We start from the raw sequence: 20164 nt of genomic DNA, 5'->3' as shown, positions 1-20164 counted from the left end.
TTGCATGCTTTCATATGTTGAAAGTGCACTCTGAACTCCACAGCACCCCAAGTCTACACATAAAATGAAAACAGACAATAGGAAACAGACCAGAAGGGAAATCTGAACAATACAACTCTATAAAGAACCCCATAGAAGTTGCTATCCACACAGAGCTTTAGGGCACTCCAGTTCCAATGAAGCCAAGAGTCAGTAACCTAGGAGAAGTGTTAGTTAACTACACATTTTCTACTGGAGATGCTGGTCCACCTGTAATGGCCCATAGCAGGTGCTGCACAAACATTTTTCACTCATCTGAAGTAGAGGATTAAGATTTACTTGCTTACTAGTTAAGCAGACAACTATTGTTGGGGAAAATCTGCTGACAATTTTTATACCCACTACTAATTTTTTAGAGAGCTTGAGCTAAAAGTTATTTGAATGAATAATGATTGAGCACTCAGCAGTCCCAATCGGGGGAGGGGAGGGGTGCTATTGTGCTCAGAGCTCCACAACCATATAGTAAGAGAATGTCTCTAAACCACAAAGAGTTTATTTGCATATCAAGTCACACACTCATGCCTTGTGTACACTAGGAAATAAATCTCTTGCTTTCACTGGCTGTCAATTATCAGTCTCTCTGAACTGGTGCTGACAAGAGTAGATAGCACAAAGATGTTCTCAATACTATTACAGAATGTGTGATGCTTTGTATTTACACTTACAACAGTCAAATGTTTTCAATACCAGTTCAGAGAGACCTACTACTGACTTGTACTGTTAGCAACAAGTCATTTTCTGAGCACAAATAAGGTTTAGAGTTACTGGAACACAGCTCAGGTTTTAAAATTTATTTTTGAGAACAAGGAGGTAGATGTACTGTATATCAGAGAAATGCCTAATCTTCCACAGCGGCAAGGTCATGCTCCTGCTGCCTTTTCCAGAGCACCAACAAACTGAAAAAGACACAATCTTTGTCAATGTCACATGGTTCCAGCTGAACAAACTATGTGCAGAGGAGAAAATTCAGGAGCCTCGGCCTCTAGAGGTGGATGGGAAGGGGGGTAAAGGAGAGTGTTCTGAAAAGCAGTCAAGGAGAAAGAGGTAGGTAGAAGAATCCATTTTACTTCGCTCTCATCCATACAAGAGAAACAATAGCAAAAGGTACCAGTCACCAACAGTACTCAAAAAAAGGCAGTGGGAAAGTAGCATAGGAGGCCTAAAATTTCATGCTCAGTTTCAATGTAAAAAAGAAAGGAGACAAATCAGATGAGACACAGCATAGAGCTGCCACTGTGGGAAAGCGACAGTACATTACTGATTCAGTCTTGTTCTCCCTTGGTAAGCGCCAGCTACAAACATTACTTATCACAAACTAAAAAGGCTGACAGACAAATGGGGTCTGAGTGGGGAGAGAAGCCACAAGAAACAGGGCAAAATAGGATAAATTCCAAGTTGATGAAGTCAGAGAAGAAAAACTCAAAGGAGGGGAGAAAAAAAGAAGGTTGCTTTATTTAAAGGAGTACAGTGGTATCAAAGAACTCAGATATACTATATATACTGGTTCATAAGCCGAATTTTTTTAGTAAAAAAAGAGAAGCACCAGAGAAGGGAAGTCGGCTTATGAACGGGTATAGAGAGGGAGAGGTGGGACACAGCCCCTCCCCCCAACAGAGGGAGCAAGGAGAGGCAGTACAGCCAGCAGAGACAGAAGGGAAGAGGCAGGGCTAGAGTGTCTCTGCTTCTGTCCACGCTGCTCTCCCCACAGCCTCCGAAGCAGCTGCATCTCCGGGGCTGGCAGGCTGCGGCCGTGCCGCCCGGTCTAGCCTGCCAGAGCAGTTCCAGCCAGGCCAGAGACATCCTCCCCTGGCCCTCCCCAGATAAAGTGGGAAGGGATGGGGCAGGGGTCATGTGGGGGGTGGTCACAGGGGCTACTCCCCTGACTCCCAGCTTCTCCCCCCAAAAAAGTTTCCCCACCAGTTGCTGTCCTGGCCCAGGACACTTTGTGTACTTAGGTTTACCTCCGTGCCTGTGGACGCTCAAGGTAAACAAACCATCTCAGCCCCCCAGCAGCTTATCCTGATGACCCGAGAGCCAAAGTTCGCTGACTCCTGAATTATAGGGTCGGCTTATGAACGGGTTATAAAAATTTTCCATTTTTATTTATCTATCTTGGGGAGGGGGGGGCGTCGGCTTATAAACGGACCGGCTTATGATCGAGTATATACGGTAATTTAACAGACAATTAGATTGCCAACAGAAAAACCTATAAAACCTCCCTCTACTCTTTTCAACTGTGCTGGTTCCCCTACCTTGGAGAAATGTGAAATTAAGCTTCTAATACAATACTTTAAAAGTTACTTTAATTATTAAATATCCCTCTGAAAGCTGTTTTATAATACTGAGGGTCTTCTTTGTTAAAGCTTGCAATTCCAAAATGCTCTACTGGTCCAGCTATATCAGAACATCTGAAAATTGTCCCCAAACAGCACACCCATCACATCCTAAACAAGGCCCAGAGCTTTGCTACCTTCTAAACTGTGTTACCACAGGGTGGAGGACACTGTTATAGTAAACAAATAGCTAGGTTGCAAAATAGTTTTCATTGTTAAATGAAAAATGAATGTTAAGGTTACAAAATTTACAATTTGTTAAGAAATGCAAACTGTTCTTACAGCAAGATCAACTTGTCCACTTCATACCTATTTTACTTTCTAGTCCTCTTTTCTTGGTTACACACATCGGTTAACATTTGTTTATAATACAAAGAATAATAAAACAGATCATGCAATGCAGCCAAGTTAATAGTGATGCAGAAACTAGATTCTGCATTTTCTGGTTTTTTAATTTTAGCTGCGCAATGCTAATTTACCATTACTGTACTTGCTGCCTTTAATTTCCTTATAAGCTTTTTATTCCTAACATAATATTCTTAATTAAGCTTTAAATTTCATGCTTCATTGAGGTGAATGGGATGAGACATGTCACCATAGTGAGTAAATCTATATTAAAAAAAGCTATCAATGAAATGTGGAATAGATTTCCTGAGTTTGCTGCTAGTATTGTTTGGATGAAGAGTTTTCAGCAAGTCTACGCTTACAGCACAGCAGCAAATGTTTTCATTTTTTATGTTTGCTGTATCCTAACAACTAAAAAGACAGACTAACATGCTCACCAAAATGCATAATTAGGCACATTTTACAAATATAAGAGCGAAAAAGGCTAGAGACTGGCTATGGGAAGAAGCTCTTCGAGTTACAGTCTTTTTTCACAAGCTCGGCATGTGCCAATATTTTTTGCATGTTCCAAAGGCAGCTAATACAACAAAGATAGGACAAAACTGCCTGGAATGTAGCACGTTTTAAAAACAAGATACAGTAACTCCTCACTTAAAGTCATCCGGGTTAACGTTGTTTCCTTGCTGATCAATTAGAGAACATGCTTGTTTAAAGTTGCGCAATGCTCCCTTATAACATTGTTTGGCAGCTACCTGCTTTGTCCACTGCTTGCAGAAAGAGCAACTCGATGGAGCTAGCTGGTGGGGGCTTGGAACCAAGGGTGGACCAGCAGCCCCCCCATCAGTCCCCCGCTCCCTTAAGTTCCCTGTGCAGCAGCCACCCAGCAGGCTATGAATTGCCAGGCAGCTCAGCAGTCCCTCCCCAGACTGCTGTGTGCTGCTCCTGCCCTCTGCCTTGGAGCTGCTCCCGGAAGCCTACTTACTGTGCTGGGGAGGAAGGGGTGCTAATGTCAGGGTGTCCCCCTCCCCCCAGGTCCTGTACCCCCATCTCCACAGAGCAGGGGGGACACGACAGGGCTCAGGACAGAGGGAGTTTGCTGGCAGCAGCTGCTGTCTCAACTTGCTGATCTACTTAAAAAGGCAGTGTACTTATAGTGGAGTCAGCATACTTAAAGGGGCAATGTGCATCTCTCTCTCATACACTGTGCTTGACTGTCTCTCTCTGCCACGCTGTCTCCCCTCCCTCCATTCGTACTGCCTTGTAGAATGTGGGGCTACATTAACAACGTGTTAACCCTTGAGGACTCAGCCAAGATCATCATTTAGCAGCAAGGCATTCCCAGGGAAATATCCCACCCTCTTCCACACTCTGACTTTACCATCTCAACCAAGCTTCACAATCATCATTGCCGCGGACAGTATTAAATTGTTTATTTAAAATGTAGTGTGTGCGCGTGCGTGTGTGCGCACACACCTCTACCCCGATATAACGCTGTCCTTGGGAGCCAAAAAATCTTACCGCATTATAGGTGAAACCGCGTTATATTGAACTTGCTTTGATCCGCCAGAGTGCGCAGCCCCCCCCCCCCCCCCAGCGCTACTTTACCGCGTTATATCCAAATTCATGTTATATCGGGTCGCGTTATATGGGGGTAGAGGTGTATATATAAAAATAAAATATCAGGGGATAGCCGTGTTAGTCTGTATCTACAAAAACAACAAGGAGCCTGCTGGCACCTTAAAGACTAACAGATTTATTTGGGCATAAGCTTTCGTGGGTAAAAACCTCACTTCTTCAGATGCATCAATAAAAAAATAAAATATAGGCTTGTTTGATGAAAAAAAATTTCCCTGGAACCTAACTCTCCCCGTTTACATTAGTTCTTATGGGGAAATTGGATTCGCTTAACATCGTTTCGCTTAAAGTAGCATTTTTCAGGAACATAACTACAACGTTAAACGAGTTACTGCACATCTAACACTACACGCTACTGACGACAGCACTTAGCTACACAAACTATGTGCCGCAGTGAAATGCTGGCTGCTTTCATCTGAACCTACATGGGTCAGTGAAAGGCTGGCTACGCGGAAGCATCAGGGAAAGGCTACAGCAGCAGCTCAAAATAGCAGCGTAGACACAGAGGCATGGCTTGGGTAAGTAGAAAGCAAGTAGGGCAGGGTACCTACTTCCACTCTTACCCACACCCTTCAGGCTTTATTTGCCTAAAAGCCACGCCTCACTGGGGGGAACAGGAGGAGGACTACTCTACCTGTCACCAAAAGAAATGTGCAGTGTAGACATTTATCTATACATGGGTGTATGTCAAACTGGCAATTCTCAACGTTTTTCTTGCTCTTGTGATATACTACACTGGGAGTGCTGTTTTGGTTGTTCACAGAACAGTACCCAAGGGTCATGCTTAGACATACATAGTGAATTTGTGGCATCTTAAAAGCAAATGTGAAATGCATCAATTTTGTACTGAAACGATGATTACACTCATGCAATGTAGTCTAACTTAGGCATTTCTTCAGTAGACTTCTTAATTGCACAGATTAAAATGACACTTTTGGCAGAGATTGGCTATAATGAAGTAAAAGACAAGATGGGTGAGGGAATATCTTTATTGGAGAAGAGCTCTGAGTGTGCTCAATAGCTTGTCTCTCTCACTAACAGAAGCTGGTCCAATAAAAGGTACTACCCTCACCCACTTTGTCTCTCTAATAACCTGGGATCAACACAGCTGCAACCCCACTGCATACATAAAGATCTTTATTATTTTAACTTAGAATCATAGAAGATTAGGGTTGGAAGAGATCTCAGGAGGTCATCTAGTCCAACCCCCTGCTCAAAGCAGGACCAACCCAAACTAAATCACTAAACTTTTTCACTCCTACAAAAATTCTTTTCCCTCCATGTATTATGTTTCAGGACCGGGGCATGTTCCTATTGCCTGAGACTTCTGGGTTCAGGTTCTACTTAGCGTCACCCAGATCACACACAATTAGAGTCTAATATTTACTGAAGCTTTGGGTGATATTCATCATCAAACTAATGTCAAGCTGAGAAGGTCCACCTGCAACCTTAATTGCTTGCAAGCTCAGTCACGATCCTCTGTGAGAAGCAGATTAGGAGCAGCATGGGAGGAAGATCTCTATATCAACAGATAACTGACAAGGCTGCAAGTGTTGCACAGGCAATGACTGAAATGTAAAACCAAAAGCCACTACACATATAAAGCCTCTCTCCTGAAGGCAGAATTTAAAAAAGGATGACTTAATTCATAAGGGAGATATAGCAATACAAGGGTAAATGTTTTTTTGGGTAAACCTGGAGGCACAGAGCATGTATTGAGCAGCACTCATACTCTTAACTACCAGTAAATGCCTTATAGATGCTTTCTTCTGAGAAACTAGGATTGACACAGGGCACAGAAAACAGACACACAATTTCATAAATATAAAGTCTAAGTGCACTTACACTCCAATTCCCTTTTCTAAACAGGACCTTTCACCTTTACCAAAAGGCAGGGAGGAAAGCAGTAATGTTTATGCAAACAGTATTTGTCGAGAAATATAAAAATACAAGCTTACAGATTTGCAGTTTAAGGCATGAAGGGATCATCATCAACAACTAGTCCAGGGGTTCTCAAACTTCATTGCACCGTGACTCCCTTCTGACAACAAAAATTATATGACTCCAGGAGCGGGGACCGAAGTCTGAGCCAGACTGACTCCTGCCACCCTGGGCGAGAGGGCCAAAGCCTGAGCCTCACTGCCTTGGGCGGGGGGAGTGTCTCGACCCACAGTTTGAGAATCACTGAACTAGTCTGATCTCCTGCATAGCACACACCACAGAATTCACCCAATAACTCCTGGCATCTTTTCCCATAGAAGACAAACAGAATGAATATTTGCATATGAGCAGATGTGCCAGCCTAGGAAATAGCAGCTGTTTCGACAAGCATTTGTTTATCTATACAAGCATTCAAAGACAGAAAACCTAGTGCTAAAGATTCGTCTCAGTTTGCAGTCTCAGCATGTATATTGCCATCTTCTAGTCTTGTATCAATCTGCTCTGATGCATTTGTCTAGCCTCTTTTCACACACAGACCAGCAAAGAAAGTCTCACAGGACAGACATCTTTTTCCTTCATACTAGATCTAAACTGAACCCGGTGGTCATGATGCTGACCACAAGTTTCTGCAACTGAAACAGTGCAAGTGCTACCCCTTAGGAGAGTTGGTTCACCACTCACCAGATGGCTCTTCTGGCTCGCTCTCATTCTCTTCTTCTGGAGGGGCCGGTGGTGGTGGTGGTGGTAGCTTTTTCTCTTTCTCAGCTTTAGCATTTCTCTCCTCCTCAGAGTAATATTCATCTTCAGAGAGGTTTGCAAGACTCTCATCCATCTCCCTGTACTCCACCTGCAAACAGCACAATCACAGAGTAATCAAGACCAAACAAGACAATGGATTTTACTACTAAAACAAAAAGAATGAGGAGTACTTGTGGCACCTTAGAGACTAACCAATTTATTTGGCATAAGCTCAGGAAAGCTTATGCCAAATAAATTTGTTAGTCTCTAAGGTGCCACAAGTACTCCTCATTCTTTTTGCTGATACAGACTAACACGGCTATCACTCTAAAACCTGACTACTAAAGCAGGCATTGGAAACAATGTTAAGAAACCACCCATAAAAATTCAGTTTAAAGTGGTGATCCTCTTAGTCTTCGATATTGCAAGAAGACAGTTTTGCAATAAAAATTTGCCAGCTTATGGGAGTTTAGAGCAGGACCACAGTAAAAGGACTAAAAGGTCTCATACCTGCTCCTATAGGATTGTGAATCCTTGAGAAAACCTCCTGGAAAGCTCCCAGAATGCCCACTAGAGAACATGTGATATTACCTGTTGATTCTTCTTTGAAAAAGGACTCCAAACAGGAATCCCTCTATTAGGGATTATGTTTTAGCACTACACAGGATGGAAACACTCTCAGGGCTTTTGATCCTCAGACAGAAGTAATTGAGTGCAAGTTTCATCACACACGTTCCAACCATCAGTATCTCAGATCCCTTTAGAACCTAACCCAAAAAGTTTCCTTGAAGCATGAAGCAATAGCTAGATCCAGGGCCGGCTCTAACTTTTTTGCTGCCCCAAGCAGCAAAAAAAAGTGCCGCTCCGCCAAGCGCCGCCGGAGGCCGCCCCTCCCCCAACCCCCCCCCCCCCCCCGCCGGATGCCGCCCCTCCCCCAGCCCCCCCCCCCCGCCGGATGCCGCCCCTCCCCCAGCCCCCCCCCGGAACTCCTCTGAGTGCCGCGCCGCTGGAGCCCACCCCCCCCCCTCGCCGGAGCCCCCCCCGCTGAGCGCCGCGCCGCACCCCCGCTGAGCGCCGCGCCGCCGGAGTGCCTGCCCCCCCCCCATGGAATGCCTCGCCAAGCTGCCCCCCGCCACCCCAAGATTGGCCACCCCTTACCAGGTGCCGCCCCAAGCATGTGCTTGGTTGCCTGGAGCCGGCCCTGGCTAGATCAAATGAAGTTTTTCTGAAGAAAAACCATGAGGTTTTTTGGGGGATAAAAACCACTTAGTGAAAACAGACCTCCTCATGAAAAAACAAGCCACAAATTAAGATGAACAAGTGAAAACTGTATGAGATGACATTCAAGAAAATAACTTATTTAAAAGACAGGAGACTTGGAAGCTTCACTTAGAGGAATGCCTGAAAGAAAACAGTGTCAATGAACATAACACACTAGAGGGTTGGGGTTTTGTTGTTTTTTTTTAAAAGGGCTCTTTCAACATCAAGTTGAGAATAGGACCTCACTGACACAGATATGCATGCATGTGAAGGAATGCTGGCAGGACGATTAGCTCACTAAAGACGGAACTCGCACACCTTTGAGCTCAGATAACTCTTGCATCTCTCTTGTAATGCTCAGAAAAAGATAGGAAGGAATTTAGGATATAACTGCAGCATCACTTCATCCCTATAAAACATGATATAAGATGATCAGATATAAGTAGCTCACTCTGTGAGCTGAAGTTAGTCAGCAAGGAAATTACCTTCCACATAAGAAACTGATGCTCACAGACACTGAGTGACTCAAAAGGAGCTTTATCAAGACCATGAATATCACAACACCGGAAGAGTCACTCGTGCTTGACAAAAGCCAATGGAGATCTTACCATATCTTCTTTGCACGTCTGAAAAATCAAAATTGCTGTTAGAAGAATTAGGATATTTGTCAATAAGCTAGACTTGGAAAAATGAAGATTGTGGCTGCAAAGGAAGCATTTAGGGGCTGTTTACATCACACTGCAAGCCTTTTACATTCACAAAACTGGAAGTCCTTCTGGCAGATTCCTTTAAGGCTAAGATAATTTCCAAGGTGTTAAAATAGTGTCATTCATAAAAACATTAACACAAAGTTAAAAGAAGTTAGAATGGGCTACGCTCTTACCAGCAGAGAAAGGCAGCTCAAAATGTAGAGATTTGGCTTTTTAGGTTGACAGCAACAGAGAGTTCCACAGCTGAGTCCGCAGAACTCCAACCGAAACTCACCAACTTCCCACTGGACTATAGCTAGTTCCCCACGGGCCACTTCCTACTTATCTTTTGAAGCTGTAGTTGAAGCACTGTCAGGGTCTCTGGGCTTCTTGGCACATATGATTCCCGGTGACTCTGATCCCTCTCTGGCATCCAGTCACACTTGGGCATCAGTCTGAGTCTCTGCAGCTCCGGCTTCCACGGTCAGGGGTTCCAGCTGCTCTGGGGCTGGAGCCAGCAACGTCCTTCCTCCTCAAAGGTCAGCCCAGAGTGAGCTGGGCTGCCCCTTTTATACTAGTGCTGCACCTGGAGTATGCCCAGCGGGGATGTGGATGTGTGTCTTCCTCAGCCCACAGTGAGGAGTTAATCCTTCCCCATCCAGTGCATAGTGAGTTCACACTGTAACACTCTCCCCTTTAAGAACCTGGGAGCTCTTCCTCTCCCCCTACCGCGCCTATCTTAAAAATAAATAAATAAATCGGCGTTGGCATGAACCTTCCCGAGGCGATGTAGTACCTGAAAGTCATATGGCTGTAGGGCAAGATAGCACCATATGATCTGCAGGTTGGTGTCCTTCATGCTATTTAACCAGCCTAGGGACACGTGGGCAGTGACCAATCGGAATGTATTTCCTAACAGATAATATTACAGAATGTCTATGGCCCACTTAACAGCCAAAGCCTCCTTCTCAAAAGTTGAATAGTGGACTTGCAACTTAAGTACAGCACAAGGTGTTCTTCCCTGGCAACTTCCTGCAACAATACAGCCCCAAGGCCCACTTCTGAAGCATCCGTCTGTAAAATGAAGGATTTCCGGAAATCTGGATGCATCAAGACTGGTCCCAAAGGGCTGTCTCACACTCAGTGGACCACTGGACACTCTGGGGTTGTGAGTTTATAGTTAAGTCCATCGGGGGCTGCCAAGGCCACGAAGTCTAGGACAAAACAACGATAATACCTGATTAGGGCAAGGAATTGCCGCACCTGCTTCGTTGTAAGTGTGGGCCAATCTCGCAGGGTCTGTACCTTGTTGACCAGGGGGCTGCAGTTGTCTCCCGCCCAGGGTCTATCCCAAGTACATCACCTTGCTCCGTCCAAGGTTGCACTTTTAGGAGTTTGCTGTGAGTCCAGCGTTCTTAAGAGCTTGGAGCACACTGGATAAGTGATGGAGATAGTCTTCCCAACAGATATTGTACATGACAATGTCGTCGATGTAGGCAGCAGTGTACTACACATGGGGTCGTAACAGCCGGTCCACGAGCAGCTGGAAGGTGGCCGCAGCTCTAGGCAGTCCAAACGGCATTGTTATAAATTGGTACAAGCCAAAGTGTGTCAGAAAGGCCGTCTTAGAGTAAGAGTTCGGCATCAGGGGGATTTGCCAATATTCCTTTGTTAGATCCAAAATTGACTGGAACTGCTGTGAATGCTGTTACTGTGAGATAGGAAGAAGGTGACCCCATAAAAATTGTGCCAATGCTATGTATTGGAGTGATAATGGAAAATTCCTAGTGTGTGTAAAAATCAATGGTAAAAGCCTGTTTAGGGAAAATTATAGCTTCTAACATCACTTTAGTTAAAGCAGATCTTGTCAAAGAGGAAGTTTACTTACCAGATGAAAATGTGAATATTATAATCCTCTATGAGTTTACTGTAAATATTCTTTAGCCAGAATCCACCTTGAATGAAATGGTACTAAACAAAGTTATAGCTGGTGTATGGAAGTTACTGCCTATGGATCAAATGATTAATATCATCCCCAAAGCTTTGTTCAGTCAAGTTAATATCATGAACCAGTCAGAGGAAAGGAAAGATCCTGAGCCTGTCTGTATTAGGGGCAATGACTTGCCTATGGAGGGTTTCTCCAAATGTTTGTCTGAGGAAGATAGCTCTTTGCCTGTGCAGAAAAGCAGTTTATATGTGAATGAAGTTTCTGAACATCTGTCTGAGTGAATCTGGAATTAAATGAAGCACAGAGATAAGTCACTGATCAAGAAAATGTTTCTCTAAAGCAGATTAAAGTTGATGGTCAGGGTAAAGCCCTACCTGAGGGAGAAAAGGGTAGATTCTTGATGGGTGATGTATTGTTGGCAAGTAAAGCTTGTGAAAGTAAGCCTGAACAAGGTAAAAGTGATTTGCTTAAGGCAGCTCAATAGGATGAGCCATTATCTGTGGAGAATAGCCGTTTATCTGTTGGGAGTGGCAACCTGCCTGTTAAGGAAGCTGTCCCACTTTCCAAGTATATGTCTGAAATCAGCCATGGGTGCTGGGACAAAGGAAAGGATATCTCCAATTGTTTGTCTGTTAAGAACAGCAGTGTGTCTGCTGCAAAAGTATCTCTCTCTAGCTATTTGTGAAACAGACAGAAGAAGCTTGTCAACCTATGATGGTTGAAAATTTATCAGTTGTATCAGAATTGATTCTGGGTTTAAGCAAAACCCAGAAAGAGTGTTATTGCTCAGGAAAATATTCCTTTGGAGCAAGTCCTAGCTGAAGAGGGTAAGAGCAGAATTTCTGTGAAAGATGGATTGTTGCTTAAAGAAGCTCCTAAGGAAAAGAATCCTCATGGTACTTTTTGCAACAGTTTGCTGTAACTGAAGGGTGTGGAAGTGAATTACTGTATATACTCGCTCATAAGCTTAATATATTGGTAAAAAGTGACGCATCAAAGAGTGGGGGTCTGCTTATAAACGGGTCTACACCAAAATTAGATTATTTTAAACTCTGTGGAATCATTGAATTGAATATCTGTCGTTTTGTTTACCTGGAGCGTCTACAGGCACGGAGCCCCTCAGCAACATGCCTGCAGACGCCCCAAGTAAACAAAACGTCCCGCCAGTGGCTTACGCTGACAGACCAGGAGCCAAAGTTTGCCGACCCATTTATTGATGTCAATACTACAGCCTTTTAAAGTTGCAACAGCTTTGTTTAGTGTACTAGATTGGCTAGAAATGGACCTCATAAGTCTCAAGCCAATATGAAAATATAACATGCAGAATCAATGGAATCTCTAATAAAAGTGAAATAGCCTGTTATCCCTACAGACATGCCAATCTACAAGGCTACTTTGAAATAAACAAAGAACAATAATAATTTGACAGTGATAAAGCAGGTGACGTTCCTATATAAAGTCCTACAAAATCTATATCTACAACAATAATAATAATCTGTTTCCATACTAGTATTTAAAATGAATGGTGAAATCAAAAGAAAAAGGTTTTATCATGCAGCGTTCAAACTTAAAGTTGTTGAATATGCAGAAGCAAACAATAATTGCGCCGCTGCTCATGAATTCTGTACCAATGAGAAGTAAGAGAATAGCGAAACAATAAAACACTAAAAAGACATGCTAAGAAACAAGAAAAAAAATGTCCAACGAGGTGTGCTTCATTTCCTGAGCTAGAGAAAGATCTCAATAACTGGGTTATTGAATGTCGACAAAATGGGTACATTGTCACTAGAACTGGAATTCGTCTGCGTGCTCTGCAAATGTCGAAAGATGACAAATACAAGTCAGTAAAGCCGTCAATGTTTGTCACATCAGCAGGTTGGTGTACTCGCTTCATGAACCGTCATGGTCTCTGTCTTCGTCAGCGAACAAAGATAGCGCAAAAGCTGCCTAGAGATCTGGAAGGAAAAAAATTGAATATTTCCAAAGGTTTATTATAAAATATCGAAAGGAATATGCATTTGAACGGTCACAAATAGGAAATATGGACAAAACACCAATGACATTCGATCTCCCAAGCAACAGAACAGTAACTGGTGTTGGTGAAAAAAACTATTCTAATTAAAACCACTGGCCATGAAAAAAAATCCATTTTACGGTGGTTTTATCATGTTTGGCAAATGGATCAAAAAGCTCCCTCCTGTTATTTTTAAAAGAAAAACCTTGCCTAAAAACATGACATTTCCTGCTGGTGTCATCGTACGTACACACGAAAAGGGATGGATGGATGGATGAAAGTGGGACTGTTGAATGGCTGGAAAAAGTGTGGAATAAGACAGGGCTTTGAAGCTGTGCTCCGGCTCCGCTCCAGCTCCAGGCAAAAACCTGCAGCTCCACTGGTCTGGAGCTGGTTCCACGCTCCAGCTCCAGGCTCCGCTCCAAAGCCCTGGAATAAGAGACCAGGAGCACTTTTCAAGAAGTCTGCTATGCTCGTTTGGGACATGTTCAGGGCACACAAGACGGATGAGGTGAAAAATGTGGCCAAAAACATGAAAACTGCTTTGGCTGTAATACCTGGAGGCTTAACTTCAGTTCTACAACCACTTGATGTCTGCCTGAACAAACCCTTTAAAGACAAGCTAAGCAAAATATGGTCTGAACGGATGTGCTCAGGCATGGCGACGTTGACAAAAGGCGGGAATCTTCTGAAGCCCGAAATCATTCTGGTAGATGGAAATGGTAGAAAAATCATTTAGGAAATGCTGTATCAGCAATGCACTCGCTGGGTCAGAAGATGATGCCATATTTGATGATAACACAACAGAGGCGGATGATGAGAAGGAATCTGAGTCTCAAGATGACACTGCCGACATCTACAATGACAATGCAGGTGCAGCTGTGACTGAAGCCAAGTTTAATGAACTGTTTGGTGAATCAGAGACTGATTCAGACTTTGAAGGATTTAAAGTCTTTTTAAAGTCTCATATTGTTCTAAGTTACTTGTTTTAAATATCCATTTACTGATTTTAAATATTGACTAATTTTGAAGGTGAATACATATTTGTTCAATTATTATATCAGGTTTTTCATTAGATTATATTAAAATAATTCTAGCAAAACTTTTGAGTATTCCTTGTGATACCAGCTTTTAAAATATAGCAGGGGTTTGCAAATTTTGGCTCCCGGCCCATCAGGGTAAGCCGCTGTTGAGTCGGGATATTTTGTTTACTTGGAGCGTCTGCAGGCACGGAGCCCCTCAGCTCCCAGTGTCCACTGTTTGCCGTTCCCAGCCAATGGGAGCTGATTATTGGGTAAGATCTGAATTGTACATTGACTTGGGTTCAGAAGTTTGTTTGATTAAATTGGTTTTAAATAAATCACTCATCATTAAGTCTAGTGTTTGGGTGTTGAATCCAGGACTGGAATACCTAACGAGGCTGTATTTCTGATTTCTCGTTAGCCAGGGTGGTGAGACAGAAGTTTAGTTTTGTTGCTGGTTTGGTATGTCTCATGGAAGAATAACGACCAGTTATGGAGTGTGTCTGCCATTTTTCCCAGCAGCCTGTCCTGAATTTGGTATTCTCAGTTGTGACCCACGGAGGCACGGTGACAGCAGGCAAAAACCTTCATGAGTTCCGCTACGATCTTAGGGGCGGTGGTGGATCACAAGTGGACAGCCTCGGAATACTGGGTTGCATAGTCCGTGATAACCAGGATGTTAGTTAGGTCAGTTGTGCTCTTCTCAAGGGGGCCTATAAAATGTAGCCCTATCTGCTCGAAGGACATCCCAACCACAGGCAGCGGAACAAGGAGAGCTTTTGGCACTCCCTTCAGTCCAGTACCCTGACATTCTGGGCATGAGTCGTAGTAATCTCATACCTTCCCCGATGGATGCTTGGCCAGAAGAACCTCCTTGCTATCCTCTGGAGAGATTTTTCCCTTCCCAGGTGTCTGGCCCAGGGCACCACATGGGCTAGATGCAAGAGGCCCCGGCGTAAGCTCCAGGGAACCAATAGCTGTCGGAGCACTTTATGAGTCTGGGGCTGTTGCACCACACAATAGAGAAGGTCCTGCCATACCCTGAAGTGGGGTCCCTGCGGTGCCCGGAGGGTATCTTCCTGGCCCCTAACTATGGTCTACTCCAAGGCTCAGCTAAGGGTTGGATCCTCAGCTTGAGTGTCGTCCACAGTTGCACTTGCGTGAGGGGGTGATACAGCTGTCATTTCCCCATCGGGGGAAGTCCCTTCCCTGGGTTGTCGTAACCTGGTTGTAACCGAGGAGACCCCTCAGTGTTCTTTGATCAGTTTCCCCTGTTGGCGAGTAACAGGCACAGTTCTATAAAAAGTCCCAGAACCACAGTCAGTCTCATCCCAGGATAACCAGATAGGCCAGCTTAGGGGTCAGGCTGACCTGCAGGGCCGCAAAATGGTGAGAGATCTCCAAGGCCACCCAGGTAGCGAGGTAAAAGTTCACATCTTCATGGACACACTGTAGGTGTATTCAAAATCCATTTGGTTCGGGAGCTGGGACCAGCTCCCTACAGATGAGGGTCTGACTACACCTGGAGTCAAACAAAGCCACTGTGGGTGTCCCATTTACATGCACAGGAACCCTGGCCTTCCCTGGGGCCTTCTTCCGGGCCCATGGGCTGGCTACCCATACCTGTCTATAGTTACAATCCATACAGGAGCAATCCCTTCAGAAATGCTCCTCTTGGCCGCACACAACTGTCTGGGGATTCGCCGGCCAACAGGTCCACTTTCGCCATGCTGGTCCATGCCTTATTCAAAGGGCAGTAAGGCCTATTAGCAAGTTGATGGGCCGCTACCTCGGGGGGAGGGGAGCGGCAGCCGGGGTAGGGGGACTTGGACCCACCCTGCTCCACCAGGGCCTTAAGAGTGGCAAAGAGTTCTGCCACGAAGCAACTGGTTTGGCTGGCCTGGGAGCTGCTCCAGCCACGAATGGGTGCGAAGCTGCCCAAGCAGTTGGCCCGGGGGCCACTCCAGCCATGGCTGGCTGCAGGGCCACCCAAGCAGCTGGCCCAGGAGCCAGCTGCTTGTGCAACCTTGACGTCAGCCACAGCCACCACAGAAGTTATGGAGGTTGCAGAAAGTCATGGAATCGGGGACTTTCGCAACCTCCGTGACAAACAGAGCCCTAAACATGATTAAAAAAATATTCTTATTCATGTTATTTATGTAGCTGTATCTAATCTTGGGGAATTTAAAAAAAGAAACTCCCACTGACCCTATCACTGGTTCAGATGTTGAACCAGCAGTAGCCCTAGTGTAAATGATGACTGGATGATTTAGTTGGGGATTGGTCCTGCTTTGAGGACCTCCTGAGGTCCCCTCCAACCCTGATATTCTATGATTCTAAAACAATGCTACTGGAGACTCATCTGCAGTTTTTACTACTGTGATGAAAGTCAACACTGGTGCAGTCTCAAACATAAGGGCCGGTAGCACAGGTTCGCATACTAAAGCGAACTACACTCTCAGAGATCCAAGGGTTTCCAATCTGCTTTCATATTTTCATCCACTAGAGATATAGCACAGGTATCACTGAAGTACAATGTAGATTGCATTCTTACAAGGCATAGCTAATGCTTCCCTGACTCCAGCACTGAAAATGGTGGATTTGGACAAACTTTGAGGATAAAGTCTTTGAAACACTTCAAGTCAGTATTACAAGATGACCCACTTGGAGCCTCTAGGAGGGTTTTCAGGTGCACCTGGCTTAAGAACTGTAGCCAATTCATTCATGTTACCATTTAACTGCGTTATCTATTGATGCGGCAAACTCATGTTATTACATACATGATCAAAGAGCGATGACTAGATTTAAATTGCAGGTATAGGTACAGATATGAGTAGACAGGATTACAAGATGGACAAGCATTTAGGAGTATATAAGTAAAGCAAAGCTGTAACACAAGGGCCTACAGGCTAAGTAAGGCCCGTAAGATTTCAGCTTAGTCACACTGGGCCTCAAGCTTAAGGAGGCCTGACATAAGTAGGTGACCCACGAATGACCCCATGCCAGTGAAATTACAAGATTACTGTAAAGAAAATGCCTTACAGGTGATGTTCTGAGAAAATATGTCACAATGTACCCATCTAGACAGCAAGACACCTGATTGTAACATCACTGTAAGTTCTGCTTACTGCAGGTTACCATGGAAACATGTGCATGTAGCTGTTATGAGAATAAAGGGAACTAAAAAAAAAACAACCTATGAGACGCGGCACCCCAAAAAACTATAGGGTATGGAAGTTCAGATAAGGAAAAGGAGGTTGGAACACTCCTGCATATGGATAAGTTGTTAGGCATGGTCATAATAGGATAAAAAGGATTCCCTGCTATGGATAGGGTGGGAAGATCACCTGTTTAAGAGGTCCACCAGACTCTATATCATCTTTGGCTATGTATGAACACTGCATTGACTCTCTCAAGTTTTGCATACTTATGTGTGATTGTAACCCTAATCAGTAAAACTATTAATACAGACAAGACTTCTTACTTGCGACTACACGTGATCACTGTCTTTGTATGTTCCTAGAGCCTTCCAATTTAAGAGAATTGTGAAGGGTAACTTTCACCCTGTTAATCTGTAAACTGTGGCACTGCAGGACCCAGACTAACTCCCTACGGACACTGTAGTTTGACACAATGCAGTCTGGCCTTGAGAAAGGTTAAACTAGAGACAGAGCCCTGATGACGTACAACGGAGTGCTAAAGCAGCAATAGTAATGTTGAGATAATGATGCCCTAACCCACCCTCTACATATCATGACCCACTGATCGGGAAGCCTGGCCAGGTAAGGTCCAATAACACACTGCACCAACAAAACACAAGAACAAGCAATTTAAAAAATTGTTTAATAGTAAATGATTGGGAAAGTAAGAGCATCAGTAGTAGCATCAAGGCAAATCCATAAGCCAGTTGTCAAGATCTGGAGTGAAAGGAAAGTTGGAAAGGAAATGGGCGAGGAACTATTTCAAAGATTCAACTGGAGAGAATGGGGAGTCTTCAGCCTGTCTCATGCAGGAGCACAAGAGTAAGACTCATGCAAAAGAAAACTATGTACACATGTCTAGTATTGGGCAGGTTAGTAGTCTTACAATGAACAATCATTCTAGGCTGAAAAGGAGTCTCAAAGAGATGTTCCCTTTTTCAATCAGGGGGCTCCATGCATTTCATGCAATGTTACTCTGAATCGCTTCTCTATCCATCCGCTGCTTTCCAAATACACTTTTAGACAATTAGATTATCATATTCTTAATGGTTTGCTACAGGTGTAGGGATTAATTTTTAGAGGTACACAGCTCTCAAAGATTACATTCAGCATCTTGTTAAAAAAAAAATCAGACCAGTTACTTCAAAAGAGATTTAGTGCCTTACCTTAGGCACTAACGTTTGTAAATTGTGGTCTAAGTTTCCAGGCCCAATCACACAAAAAACCAAACCCACACACATTGTGCCTTGATGCAGGAGTTTTCATTAGTCTGCAAAGAAGGTGCAAAACATTGGAGTCCACTTTCTTTTCAACACACATTAACTAAGGCCACTACACACACTACTCTTCAGTACAACTACATTGTACCCCGAGCAACTTAGTTATACCTACCTTAACCGCCCCCCACGTAGACAACACTATATCAGCAGGAGACATAGCTACCACCTCTCATGGAGGTGGAGTTATTAAGCTGACAGGAGACAATCTCCCCCATCAGCTTCTTAGAGCATCTTCACCAGAAGCGCTGCAGAGGTGCAGTTGTGCCAATGGAATTTTGTAGTGTAGACCTACCCTAGACTTGAATACTAATGCACATGCAATTTCACTACCGATAGTAGAACAAAAAAAAGTAGGGAGATAGAATCTGTAGCCCCATGGGCTTCATATCTTCCCCCCGCCCCCCAGCAACACATAAAAATGCTTCTTGATAAAAATTGCCAGTCCAATATAACATTTAAAATAAAAGCATTTATATAGCAAGTACAACATAGGTATTCCCATCTTTTTCTTTTTAGTGTGTTTTCTCTTAAACCTGCGCCAAATGTCTGAGACTTTCATCATTTTCACCCTTTCAAATAATTTGTTTTCTAGGCTTTTCTCCCCACCCTCGTGTTCAGCGTTTGCCGCTACCAACACCCAGCCCCGCAGAGCTCAGGGTGGGATCCTGCCCAGCCTGCAGACACAAGCCTGGCGCGCGGCGGGATTTCACAGCCCGACACCAGCAGGGAGCCAGACAGACAAGCCGCTCCGAACGGGGCAGAGAACCTCATCCCGGCCCCTGCCTAGCTGCAGCCCGGAAGAAGGGGCAGGGCTGGGCGGTCCTTGATCCAGCTCCCGACCGCTCCTCTGCTCGGAGACCGGTGCCCGAGCCCAGCTAGCCCCCCCTACGCAGGCCGGGGAGGAACGGCCCCAGCGCAGCCCGCCTGGGCCGGCACCTACTTTGGCCCGCTTGCGGCGGCTGGTCCTTCGACCCTCGGGTGTCTCGGCTATGCCCGTAGTCTCGGGTCCGGGGGCGACGATGGCGCCGGCGGTTGGCGGCTCGGACAGGCCTCCCGGGGGAGAGGCCCGAGACGGTTCCTTCTTACGTGGAGTCCGCTCCGGGCCCCCGGCGCCCGAACCGCCCTCCGAACTCGGAAGGCCGGGCGGCGGCACCGGCACCTCCGGCCCGCTCTCCCCGCCGCCCTCGGCCGCCTTCTTGCCACCCGACAGCATCGCCTCCAGCCCGCTCCGAGCTGCCTGCAGCGAGCTGGACAAAGGGGCCAGCGAGCAAGCGCCACAGCCCCGCCCCAGCGTCACGACGTGCCTTCGCCGCGTCCGCCGGAATAGCCCCGCCCCAGCGTCACGACGTGCCCTCGCCGCGTCCGCCGGAATAGCCCCGCCCCAGCGTCAAGACGTGCCCTCGCCGCGTCCGCCGGAATAGCCCCGCCCCAGCGTCACGACGTGCCCTCGCCGCGTCCGCCGGAATAGCCCCGCCCCAGCGTCACGACGTGCCTTCGCCGCGTCCGCCGGAATAGCCCCGCCCCAGCGTCACGACGTGCCTTCGCCGCGTCCGCCGGAATAGCCCCGCCCCAGCGTCACGACGTGCCTTCGCCGCGTCCGCCGGAATAGCCCCGGCCTAGCCGGCCCTAGCGTCACTGGGCTCGCTTCTGGTGCTTACGGTCGTGTGCGGGGCAGGAGCTGAGCCAGGCCTGTCTAGGCTCCATGGGCCTCTGAACGACA

General features: G+C 45.6%; 1 protein-coding gene across 6 annotated transcripts in view; it reads right to left on the bottom strand.

Annotated features, from left to right (window-relative positions):
• Positions 1-19759, bottom strand: part of KDM1A (lysine demethylase 1A) — a 169095-nt gene extending 149336 nt beyond the window's left edge. For 3 of the 6 annotated variants that reach the window (XM_005309377.4, XM_065576829.1, XM_065576833.1), the window contains exons 1-2: positions 19385-19758; positions 6975-7140 (exon numbers count right to left, since the gene is read on the bottom strand). In XM_005309377.4, coding sequence (XP_005309434.1) covers positions 6975-7140; positions 19385-19657 — 439 coding nt within the window. In that variant the 5' untranslated portion in view covers positions 19658-19758. Of the gene's footprint in view, positions 1-6974; positions 7141-19384 lie in introns of all 6 variants that reach the window. The other 3 variants (XM_065576830.1, XM_005309378.4, XM_065576832.1) reach the window with 2 other exon arrangements.
• Positions 19760-20164: the final 405 nt, after the last annotated feature.

Source organism: Chrysemys picta, chromosome 23, assembly GCF_011386835.1.
Source record: "Chrysemys picta bellii isolate R12L10 chromosome 23, ASM1138683v2, whole genome shotgun sequence".
Taxonomy (NCBI): domain Eukaryota; kingdom Metazoa; phylum Chordata; order Testudines; family Emydidae; genus Chrysemys; species Chrysemys picta.
This window is presented reverse-complemented; position numbering and strand designations above follow the sequence as displayed.